General features: G+C 39.4%; 1 protein-coding gene across 4 annotated transcripts; it reads right to left on the bottom strand.

Annotated features, from left to right (window-relative positions):
- Positions 1-6,429: 6,429 nt before the first annotated feature.
- On the bottom strand, positions 6,430-11,199 carry LOC104443706. Of its 4 annotated transcripts, XM_039312852.1 has the most exons (6): positions 10,878-11,199; positions 10,699-10,767; positions 9,425-9,633; positions 8,931-9,107; positions 8,190-8,685; positions 6,430-8,082 (listed from the first exon to the last, which is right to left on the bottom strand). In XM_039312852.1, the coding sequence occupies exons 3-6, from the start codon at positions 9,533-9,535 to the stop codon at positions 6,791-6,793; spliced, it is 2,076 nt and encodes a 691-aa protein (XP_039168786.1). In that variant the 5' UTR covers positions 9,536-9,633; positions 10,699-10,767; positions 10,878-11,199; the 3' UTR covers positions 6,430-6,790. The 4 variants fall into 4 exon arrangements, with proteins under 4 accessions (XP_039168786.1, XP_039168787.1, XP_039168788.1 ...); XM_039312853.1 differs by lacking the exon at positions 10,699-10,767; XM_039312854.1 differs by lacking the exons at positions 10,699-10,767; positions 10,878-11,199 and adding an exon at positions 10,175-10,626.
- Between the last annotated feature and the right edge of the window lie 1,555 nt (positions 11,200-12,754).

A 12,754-nucleotide genomic window follows, 5' to 3' on the forward strand; every position in this document is an offset into this window, starting at 1 on the left:
AAATGAGGAGGATCGAAGTTGCTGCTGATTTATAGGCACGGGCGAGTAGCACTGGGAGCAATGAATTCGGAACGTGTAACAATTTATTTACTTGCGGATAAGGTAGACCCGATTATGAATTTGATGGATTTTATGCTGCCAAGTAGGAAATCCTAGAGTAGAAATCCTGTGGACCTAAGTAAATAGTTCCTTTTTGAAGCTCAAGCCTGCTCATATGAATTCATAGATAGAAATTCTTAAGTTCAATACTCGAATTCTCTAAACATGTTCAGTGATCAAACATATTGCGAGGTAATTCATGATATCCGTGCGACTTAAACTGTATCATAGAATATTCATGCTTGAAGTGACTTAGAATTTGAAATAAGTTTCATTTTCATTTGTCGCATATTTATGATTTGTTATAAGTGTAGACTTTCCTTCTCCTTCTTTTTTTCATGCCATTAATGCTCATTTTAAGCTAGTTAAGTGAGTTTGAGATCATGAAATTACAAGAAATGAAGGGCAAAACACATGAGTGAAGAACAAGCGGTTTGGTCGGTCTCCAATGGAACCAAACCGCAAGAATGGTCTGGAGTCTACCTATAATATGGTTTGGTTTGATTTCACTTTCCAAACATTTTTATGGAGTTGTTCTGAAAGCTTGATTTAGTAGAAAAAATAGATAACCACGAGTAAAACTCGCAACATAAACACAAGCAAATGGGTACAAATACGCCCACAAGCGCAAATTCAAGGAAACAAAGTATCTTGTAATTATGTCATTTATCAAAAGGATAAGCTATGTTTTGCAGTGGAAATGGCTAATGTATTTAAAATTAAATAAAAATCAAAGATGTAAGAATATAATTTGAAATTTCGAAACATCCTAAAATATAAGAAAATAAGTCAAATTGAAATCTGAAAGACAATCACCCCCCAAGTGTCAAAGTTTAAAATATTAGATGGAGATTTTGATTCGTCAGGCTTTGGATATTATGACTCTTATAGACCGTTCTTAATTATTGCTTTTATATTTTCGATTCTAACTTGAATCCCCGCGTAGAAGGTGATCGGGCAATATTGGGTAAAATAATAATCAGTGACTGAACTTTTATGTGCCTCGATCAGATCGACCAACTTAAAAATGTATTTCCAAATGATGCAATTCTGATATAATTCAACATGGAAAGCTATAATCGACAGAAATTTTACCGATTGCGACTCATAAAATCATGAAACGAAAATGAAGATTGAAAGAGATGAAGATGTTAAGCATGCGACTTTGAGAGGTATAGTGGATGAGTTTAATTAGCAAATTAATTGGGATAATTATCTGAAAAATCCTAAATTTATCGTACGATGAATAATGCAATCCTACACATTTCAATTATACGGATTTAGTACTAAACCTCCTGATAATTTATTAATATAGTCATTCCAGTCTATTTTGATCCAAAATTACTGGCATGAGCGTCGGTCATTCTACGTGACACAACTGAGCGTTGACGTGGATAATCTATATAAATGAGCAATGATCGATATATCATAATTAAGTATAAAGTGGGGGTAATGATCTATGTATAATAATATTCTTTAATAAGTGGGATATCTTTCATGATTGCTTTCATCACCCAATAAATGAATATCTATGTACTACAAGTGCGACCAAAAAGTGCCATATTCCACATATATAAGTCTTCATTATACAAACGTTCACTGCTATGCCGGTCCATTACCAGTCGATGTTCCTTATTACTTTATAATTAGTTTACTCTTCTAGCTAGCAATTTTTTTTTTTTTAAATCTACTCTTAGATTATAATTTTTTTTTTTTTAGTCAATCGACCTAGAATATTGAGAACACTCACTAGCACTTGTGTTTTCAATCCACAGAATGCAGCAATTTGGGGGTGAAAAATAATAATCGAATTAGAGACTTACTTGAGTTTGGTAGGGATGACTCGTCGTCACGTGAAGCTCTATTCAACATTACTGCCCCTTAGATACCATGTATAATGTTTTCTTTTTATCACTAAAATATATTAATACATCATTTATCAATGGTTACAATACTAGAGAGTTACGTGAAATGACTAACTTATATTAATTGGTGTTATAATTTTTCATGCATTACGAGAAATTATTAATTGGGATCTTATTACGGTATTTTTATTAATTACATGTCATTTAGAATAAGTTGATACGCAGGAGGGCTTATATCTAGAGTAGTTCCAACATGCAGCAGCAGCTATGTAAAGAGAACTTTAACAAGTAGGCTCATCCATTCTTGATTCAAGGATTAGCAAGATATTTGAAGTTTCAGACAATAAAAGATAAATTGTATCTCAATGTGATTTTTTTTTTCAAATTAATAATGGGTTCATGTGTTGTACGGATAAGCTTAAGAGCTCCAATGTATCTCTATGTTGCATGACAACGCAAATACAAACATATTATAGGTAGGAAAATTATCAAAATAGTCTTAAACATATCATAATTGTGTTAATTCAGTCATAATCCCCTTTTTATACCAATTGAGTCATGAACCTTTTGAAATGTATGCTAATTTAATTTATTTGGCCAATTTTGACCAATCGATACTAACATGAACGCTGGCCATTCTACGTGAGATGGGCAGCAATAATGCTAACACAAATAATTTTTAATAATATTATAATATTTTTCAAATTTTTCATTTATTTTTCCCTTTTTTTTTATTTCTCTTTTCATTTAATTTTTTTCCCTTCTCTTCATCTTCATCCTCTAGCTAGCTGCCAAAACTCGAGGACCGATTTTACACCCACCCCTAGCAAGGCTCGACCTCATTGTCTTTAGGTGAGGTCAAACTTGCTAATTATTGGCGAGGACCTAGGCTCGCCCTAATGGCCCTTGCCTCTAGCCCATCGCCAAGTTTTGGTGAGGCTAGGGATGAAGATGAAGGGAAGGGGAAAAAAATGAAAGAGAAGAAAAAATGAGAAAAAATATTAAAATATAAAAATTGTTCATATAAATGTTGATTGTGCCATATAGGACACGATCAACATTTATACCACACTAGCCGGTTAAAATTGACTAGATGGATTGAATTGATATAATGATTCAATTGGCCCAAAAAACTGTTACTGTTGTAGAGTTTTTGTAATACCTCTACTTATATTCATACATACATACATACATACATACATACATACATACATACATACATACATACATATATATATATATATATATATATATTATACATAAATGCGCACGCACTAGAATGAAAATTCATTAATACCTCCAGAAAAGGGCCTCACCCGCAACACTCTCGAAAACTATGGTTATCTCTCTCTCTCTCTCTCTCTCCCTACCCCAACCACGGATTTTCCAATGAATAATCGCAGCCAGATTTCCTCTGGCTTAGATTTTGTGGTCCTGCTCGTGCCCATTTGCATCACCCATTGCTTTCGTGCTTTAATCTTTGCAAGCATCAAATTCGGAAAAGAAACAAAAATCGGACGGTGGTCCGGTTGAAGGTATTCGAAGAGAGTCAGCATAAAAAGATCTGACGATTTCCCAAAAAGAGTGCGTTTCTCTATTTGCTTTCTTTTCGAGCCGAACGTGCAAATCTTCGTAGATGCCGAACCGATTTCAGCAGGACCAAGTCTTTGTGTGGATCTCCTTATCCTGTACGAGAATTCGAAAGCGAAGCCTTTGATCAATGTGGAATCACGAGCTGTCGAACGGAGGCCTCCTCTTATCGTGCAAGGGGGTTTACGTACTGATCTAGATCTGTACAAGGGATAAAAATCAGGTTCCTAAAAGTGAAAATCGACATCGAAAAGTTTTAGTTTATTGGGTAGAGAGAATGCGATATGAATATGACGAGACCTCAATAGAGCTGTTGTTGCGTACTCATCCATCTCATCCTCTCAATTTGCATCTTTCTTTTTTCCCACGAAAGCCAAGCAAGGGTAATAAGAACTCGGGGCGTGTAAAACGAATTGCCCAAATCAAGAATCATCTAGACCTAACCAAATCGACTAGTTAGGTTTGGTTTCCAAGAGTGTCAGTTTGGTTACGGGTACCATTTCTCGATTTCAAGGAGAAATCGGATCAAATTGATTATATACACTCTTTTTTTTCATCATTTCTTCAAAAAATAAAAATAACCAGCTTTTTTTTTCTTCATAACATATAGTATCAAGTATTGAAAAATAAAAAATAAAAATTGACTGATTCCATTGGACTAGACTAGACTAGACTAGACTGACGGTTTGATCCGATTCCCGATGCTTGTGATCCGATTTCTTGTTTGGCCTTAGACCAGACTGAAAATCTTTCACCCCTATCAAGAAATGGTTGACTAATGGGGCAATAACTAGCTATGTAGTTCTTGAATTTAGGAAGGTTTATTAGAGGGTTAGGTGAGGGAAACTCCACACCACCAACCCCTGTTCAGCCATGGAAGGCCAAAAGAGACAGAGATGGGCACGCCGTGAATGGACAGAACCGGGTTTGGGTGCGCGAGGCCGGGCTCGTGGGAGGAGGACGGGAGAGAGAGTTTTCATTTCATAGGGTCAGGACCACGAGAGAGGGTTTTAGGTACTTTTGGGTAGGCATCATCAATCCGAATTATCGTGTCAAGGATTAGGTGATCCAACTGATTGGACCCTGCCTTCTTTTCTCTCCACGGAGTCGATTCAAGAGGGGGTTGTAATTATGTGGCATTTAATTTCCGATCCAACCGACGTATCGATTGTCATCTTCCATCACAAGGTCAGAAAGAGAGAGAAAGAGAGAGAGAGAGAGAGAGATCTTGGGAGAAGATTATACTACTGTGCGCCGTTTGTGGGAGATGTTTGGTAACAGAGACAAAAAGTGGTGCTTGATTAGATTCGCTTGGGACAGATGAATATGTTGCCACAAAAGCGCAATGGACCCTTTTCAGCGTTTTAAGTGGACTTATTTGATCTTTGCTTAAAGAGATAATGTAGAGTTCCCCTCCCCCTAACCTAGTTGCCCAACACCTCATTACCTACAACGTTGGCATACACAGTAACTGAGACACACCCAGCTTCCTATCTCCCCTTGCTAGTTTTCTTTTTTCTTGCCTTTGTCCTTTTTGGTTTTCCGTTAGTATAAACCATACTAGAGGAGAAATTTTTCCCTCTTGACAGCATACTTTAAAGGTGTTTTTTTTTTTTTTTTCTCTCTCTCTTTTTTATTTTTTTAGGGGGGCTCTCTGTTCGGTTTATCTCGTTCGATTTCGGGTTCAAATGCCTTAAATTTGATGGCTCTACCAGAAACATTCTAGCCTAGGGGTTGGCTCGAGCAGGTAAACTTTAGTCTTTAGCCATCCTAGGCTTGTACCCTAGGCCAAGGATCGAATTTTCTGTAGACGGAGCGGAGATTTCGACCCTTAGGGACTTTGATTCTCTCGGGAGGTTGGACCAGTCGAGGAGCATGCGAATAGGTCGGACTGCACCAAAAGATAAGACCCAATACAACAAATTGAGGTGCAATGCTGATGAAAGAAGATGAATTGCTGGGCCTACCACTGAAGCTAAAAGGGAATAGCTTTGCAAGTGTTGCAAGGAGAGAGAAGGAACCAAAGGGTCAGTGCTCATGTTTGAGGAAACCTTCCATATAAATCAATCGATTCATGAATCAATCTGAAGTCATCATTTTCAGTCCCACTCACTGGACAGTTCATGAGAGCCAGAATGATTCATTGTAGAATATGAGTGTGAGTGTATCTCAGAACATTTTCCTTTAAAGATTTAGTCCTTGACTCTTGCAGCAACATGAGTAAGAATCCAATGACCAACATGTTCAATCAGAAGGACAAAACTCGTGAGGTGGGGCAGATCCACATCAAGAGAGAGATTTTATCAATCTTCACCCTAAAAAGAAAATGGGGGTCCTCCTCCTCTTGCTCTCATAAGAGTCTTGAGGTTCTTGATGGATTCAATGTCACGTTCTAGATCTTTCACCTCAATGTGGAATTCACCAGGGAAAGCTAGGTGACATCACCAATGTCTTTTGTCCGATCAAGAAGAATTGCCAACTTAAACATTGGCTGGCATCCGCAAATTATGACTGAATAGCCGGATTGCCAATCGGGATAAGGCTGTTTCAAAGCTCCCAATGATAATCGGTCAAGAGTTTCTCTTGCTAATGTCGCAGGATGATCCGTTTTTGCATCACTAAATCAAGGGAGCTGAACATGCATAGATGGCGTTCCATCTTCCATCTGTCTTGGCTGATCAAAGCATCACTCGAATTTTAGGCAGCAACAGAAACGGTTAAACCGCGATCATCAAGCTGCATAAGAAGAGTACTTGACAAGTTCCTGTTTATTTTTTTGATAAATTAAACGCACAAGTCTATCCACACTGATCGCTTAACAGAAACTGCACAAGGAATCAGTATACAAAGCTAAATCACTAGGAGACGCACATCATGAGATAAACTTGGCCTGGAACGATTTTCCTAATCTGAATTGTGACAATCATTTGCAAAGATAACTTTTACAAAGATCATCCCTGAACAGTGGGATTTTTCACAGCAAGTGCGTAAACCTCTGTTTTATAACTTACGACACAGCTGTCCTACTGCAATGAATAACCAAGACAGGATGATGGCAACACTAAAAGATCGATGTCTACAGTATGCATAAATCCCTCACCAGACTAGAATAACATTCTTTGCATCAAAAAGCTTCTAAAACATAGCCATGGCAAGAGAAAACAATAATTGGTATCCGAGGCCACATCACTTGCAGTCATATAGGAAGGCAAATAAAATCTAAGAAGCAATATTAGTCAACTATATCTTCTTCGTCCTGCGTGATAGGATCTCGATCGTCTGCTTCTCAAGGGAGCGCACACCATCTCCCCATCAGCCATCTTGGCTCTTAACTTCCGGTATTCCCTTGACCTAATGACTCCCTCTAGAATGTTGACATCTTCGAGAATCTCATGCCTGGAAAGAGATGCTAACCCGGGCAATATCTCCTTCTGAAAGTCTTTCAATCTCCTACCCCTTCTCAGCCTAATGCTGAAATCCTTATCTGACACTTCTGCAATGTCGAATGCCTTCGAGGTAACTGAATAATCCTCTGTACTGCTTTCCTCTAGCATGAGCACGTTCAACTCGTAGGAATCAGAAGAAGACAGAGGTTTTGTAGGATTATCACCACCCTTTTCTACTTCATTAGATCCCACCTGCCTAGAACGATCTTCAAACCAAGCTGGATCAGTAAGTGAAATTCGGACAAGTGATTCAGCTGCTTCTTGGATCAATTTATCACCTTCAGGTGAATCTTTCCTTCCCAGGCAATTGTTCTCAGGTCCAATGCTTATTCTTTCTGCTGTTTCCTGCTTGTCCAATGAGGTTTCCACGGTTTGACGTGCTATTGATTTTTCTTCTGACATCAAACAGCTTGAGTTTCCAACTCCGTGTCCAGATTGTGCTGTTTTTATGCTGCTTGAATCACTACCCGTACTTCTGATCCCACATTGCATCTGCCGGTGTCCATCTTGACTTGAGTCTTGACAGCTTTTCTTAGATGAAAAAAGCAGAGCGTCTTTCTCATCATCCTCAGAATCTTTTGCTCGTGCATTATCCTCCTGCTGCTCCAGGACAAGACTATTTGAAGATTCTGATGTAAGCTCGACATCTTCATTCTTAATATTACCATTGTCAGTGCCAAGACATTCAAAACAGCCTGGTAGCCTCCTGGATGAAGCCTCAAGATCCATGGAACTAATCTCAGCAACTCTAATGGCATCATCACAGTGATTCTTTTCTGTGAGTCCACTATTAGCTTTGCCCTCGGATGAGTTCAGCATGGCATCATTCAAGAGTCTTTCTCCTTGAGGCATGTTATGCCTTTCATCTGAGCTGCTGATGTCATCTTTCATGATATAACCAAAAATACAACAACCGTCTGGACGAACCTTCCCAGCTATGGACGTCGAGTGATTGGTAACAGCAGTAGCATCATTTGAGCAACAAGGTGAGTTATCAACAATAATTGTATTAAGATCGACAACAGGAGGCTTCCTAGGCTGGAGACTGTTGTCTGTGCTTTTTGTGACGTACTCCTTCCGAGCTGCAAAGGACAAAACGATGGTGACAAACACCCTTTTGACTTGCCCAAGAACTAGTCAAAGGGAAAAAAGAAGCGTCAAGGATACCATACAATCGGATAGTGCATACCTTCATCCAGAAAGTTGAACCTGGGTTGGCTTTCAGAGTATATGATCCCATCAGATGGATCATACTTTGCACTCTTTGAGATGCTTTGACCAGATAAAAGGGACAAGTTGAAATCATTTTCATGTGGCAAAGACGTGACTCTATCATTCTCATTGAACATCCTTCTAACCGGAAGTTGAGGATTTGTAATGCCATGGGAACAGGGGTATTTCCTCTTGGCATCCGGCATAGTCAAAATGCCTCCCATCTTCTCACTGCACTCTCCATTGGTCAAGGAAAGCTTCAAATTATTGAGATTGGCAAAATCATTGCCACAGGAACGAGGACCGTCTTCTGACCCTTTCAAATAATCTCCAAAAAATTGCTTTTCAAAACAGCATGCATCACTGCTGTTGGAATACTCAATAGCAGGAAGTTCACAGTTTATCATCCTCTCCTTGAGATCAAGGTGCCTCCGCTGAAGATTGTTGCAGGAGGAGGTGCATTCCTCTACAGCCTGGTTGGGCAATATTTATGAAGCCTCCTTAAATTTTATTTGTGAACAATGTCGCATTTGTCAGATTAAAGAACACAAATTGAGCTCAGATCCTGATCAGATGCGTCCGAGGTAGTGGGAAAATCATATTTAGCAAACAAGTCGCAAATTTTCAGAAGCCTAAGCAAACACGTGGGCAAGGAAAAATGGAAGCTTGCAGACTGAAATAAAATGTTGTTAGCATAGCTTGAAGTTCACAGCCTTACCTTTGGAGTTTCATGAAAAATGACGTCCTCAGGCAGTGAGTTTCTTGTTATAATTGTAAGTTGTGTTAGATTTGACTGAGTGCTGGCTTTCCAAACATTGCAATTTCTGGGCTCTTTCCAGCTGAGTTCTTGCATTAGCATCTTCTGCATCTTGTATAATCTATGGAGCTCAAGGATCTACGAATAGACAAAAGATAGAAAAAGCAGTGATATGTTGAGAACCTTTTTCAGTTGGGTAAAATGAAGGCGAAAATCTCAAAGGCAATCTGGTTGTTGTCTATTTGGACACAGATGATAAAAGATGATGACTGAAACATCTGTAGAAACTGAAAAAGTCATGCCATCACCCCCAAGAACACCCCAATAGTAGAGAAATTTCTCACCCAACGGGCAACCGAGATGAAACGTCGACACACCTCAAAATTATGGTGATTGCTACAACATAAGACCCACTACTACCTTACGTAGATACTCAATAATCTATGCCACCTTACCTGACTCCTGAAGATGAGCTCTTGGTTGATAATTGTATGCTTCATACATTCTCTATGTGAATCATTGTGCCCCTGCACTAAGCTCACGTTTAAATCAACTTGGTTCTTCATCTCTTCCACAAATTTGATGTACTCAAGTTCAAAAAGTGTCCTTATTCCTTGTGTTCAAGTCAGAGCCTCTCCTCCATAGATTTTTCCTCTGAAACAATCTGAAAATAAATGGTCGAATGATTTATGCATCCAAGCAGACAAAAGAAAATATTTATGTGAGCATACATTTTGCATTTTCTGCTATCGGATTTACAATCACACATCGTTGAGGCATTTATGATTAACGGTTGAGTGGCGAAGTGCCAATTTTCATAGTAGCAGAGAGCAGAAACTAGACTGGCTGAAGAGTAATTGGCGAGTGATGGCAATTGGACTAATCTAAAAGACTGAAGTGACTGCAGCCATGGAGGATGCACAGTGATCCTCTAATCGCCTAACTCATTTTGTAAACCGTGCACAGTGAAGAGTTCATTTCTTTCATTGCTTGAAGTGAAGCCTCAGAGAAAGAGCACCGTCCAAACAATTCCAGTAACTTCGAGGTTCAGAACAGCAGATACGTAAGTCCTCAAGCTCTATCTACTGCATACATGCTGCGTGTATCATTCATTTAAATCATATATACTGCCCAATTGCAAAGCCACTCTAATGTAATACAGAGGAACGAAAAATAGAAAAGTCAATGCGAACAGTCATACCCACCATTCCAACATCATCCTTTGGTGTCAATTTCGTGAATTCAGGAGAGGAAGTAAAAGCAACCCATCACTCGGAATCATTCCCCGTGCAATCAATAAGCTCAACATAGGAGATAGGACCCATAGCAGTAACTGCTGAACACTCTTTTACTTGCCTCCTAAAATATTATCCATCACTAAGGCAAAACCAGCACAACATCATAATATCCGATCCCAACCATTGCCGGGGGAGAAAAGCTTGCCGAATTTCTATGTCAGAAACAGTTGAGAAACTATACAAAGTAAGCACCAATCTTCTCTATTCATATGATCCAACAAAATCACACATCAGATGTACCTCTCTCTCTCTCTCTCTCTCTCTCTCTCTGTGAAAGGTTCCTCTACTCAAGAGGCTCAGCGAGGACTTGAGCAGGGTTAATGAAACATCGGACGCCGTCAGAACAATTAATATTTGCAGCTATCACATCTACCCACAGAAAGGAAGGCATATTCAATGTAAAACTAGAACGGAAAAAAGAAGAAGAATACCCAGAAATCCGGTGACCTCAAACTCCGCATTCAGCTCGTGTGTCACCCGAAAGGGAACATTTTTAGCTTCTGGGTAATGAAATAGGAACCGGACGAGATCAGACACAGGCAGCAAACACAGAACAGAAGGAAAAAACACAAAAGACTTTCTAGAGAGAGAGAGAAGGAAGAGAGAGTACCAAGAACCGTCGAAGCTCAAGAAAGGAGGGTGCTTTCTCCTCCTCCTCCTCCTCCTCTCCCCGCAGCGAAATTCTCATTCTCTACGATAGGAAAAAAGCGAACGAAATTGCATGATCCCATGAACGGAAGCACACGCAACGGTGGGAGATATTATTCGTGGAAATGGATGAGAGGAAAGAGAACGACACAATAAATAAATATCTGAGGAAAGAAAACAACAGAGAGACGGACAGAGAGAGAGAGAAAAAGAGAGAAAGAATCGGATCTTTGGAGACAACTGATGGAAACTCTCTCTCTCTCTCTCTCTCTCTCTCTCTCCTCTCGTCTCACGCTTGCATTGCGTTAAAAAGGAGAAATGGCCAAGAGGGTTAACCTCAGCCCAAATCCCATCAGTTCTCTTTTCCCCACTTCAGTTCTTGTCATAATAATAAAAAGAGAAAAAAGAAAAAAGAAAAACTTGGGAAAAGCTTTCTGTCTCTTTCACTCTCCCTCTCCCTCTCTTGGTCTAGCAAGATTCCCCTCCTCTCTCTCTCTCTCTCTCTCTCTCTAGGATCAAAGATTTTCCAAGACTTTTCGAGGACTGACCAGTCGCAGGCGGACGTGCCTCGGTTGGTACAACTCCACCTGCAGAAAAAGCGTCCCCTCCACATTCCGGCCTTCCCCTTCTTTCGCGCTTCCTGACCAATACCAGAAGAAACCCTACTCATTCCTCGCTGGACAAATTACACCATAGCTCCCCCCCATTTATCAATCAGTTGATTATGTTGAATCTTTTGCTTGCTACTTCGTTTTCTCGAAGATTGAAAATGGTGGGTTACATACATGGTACCGAAAGATGCCTCTGAGTAAAATATAAAAATTAAGATATCACGCTCATTCAAGTCAAAATATATTTGTAGGATTGAAATTTATTGCATTTCGATTTAATGGTGAAAGGTTGTAAAGAGAAAGAGCATCTCCTAGAGATCATAGAATCATTCCGAAGAACAAAAAGGTCATGACGTGGGTGATAGCAATGTTTGTTTTCCAACGGTTTTCCTAATAACATAATTCGATACAATGAGATGCAAGAATTCAGGGCGCACATGATCAGTATTCGATTTTTTTGTTTTTCTATTTTTAATTATTCTATTTCTGGAACAAAAGTAAAAAATAAAAACTATTCTCATTGTCCACTCTTGTCGCCACTCGCCGCCCATCGCCGCCCGCTGCACACTTGACGCCAAGTGTCGGCCACCAGCCTCCCGCTTTCCACCATCACTCGAAAAGGATGGAATTTTATATTCTTATCAAACAAATTTTTATTTCAAAAACATAAATTTTTATGGTTATAAAACGCGTACTTTTCTCAAAAACTTGTCTGAGAAATAAAAAAAAAAAAAAAAATCAATTTCAAGAACAAAATTATCATCATTCGCGCCCTTAATGACCGATCATGACAAAAACATAAAAAAAAAATTGAGTGTTTTCTATCACAAACCCTTTTTGTGAACGTACCAATAGGAATTAGACGAACAAATAGGATTAAATTCAACATCGTGCTAAGATGGGTGCTCCCTCCACTACAAATTGATGATAGAACTCGGGTCTATAGATTTTTGCTTACTCACATTCATCAAGATATTGCGTGAGGCAAAACATCGTATCGAGATCGTTTGCACTTGACCAAACTATCTCGTGCGCCTAGTTCACAGATGAGGTCGGTCGGCTCTCTTGAGGATCGATCCAGTTGGACGAGGTCACCGAGTCCCGATGTCGAGGCTCGTCGTTGATTAGAACAGCGAGATTCGAGACGGATTAAGCATTGTCTAAGCGTGTGAATGAAGTACCGAAGTGGACTTGATGGAGATGAATAGCGGCACACGTTTTCTCAATC

This window comes from Eucalyptus grandis, chromosome 5, assembly GCF_016545825.1.
Source record: "Eucalyptus grandis isolate ANBG69807.140 chromosome 5, ASM1654582v1, whole genome shotgun sequence".
Classification (NCBI taxonomy): Eukaryota; Viridiplantae; Streptophyta; class Magnoliopsida; order Myrtales; family Myrtaceae; genus Eucalyptus; species Eucalyptus grandis.

Excerpts from the sequence above, each read along its gene's own strand:
- LOC104443706 (XM_039312853.1), bottom strand. The coding sequence starts at position 9,535 with ATGAAGAACCAAGTTGATTTAAACGTGAGCTTAGTGCAGGGGCACAAT. Across the intron at positions 8,686-8,930 it reads TTTTTCATGAAACTCCAAAG|GCTGTAGAGGAATGCACCTC; the intron begins GTAAGGCTGTGA and ends TTGCCCAACCAG. Across the intron at positions 8,083-8,189 it reads GTTCAACTTTCTGGATGAAG|CTCGGAAGGAGTACGTCACA; the intron begins GTATGCACTATC and ends TGTCCTTTGCAG.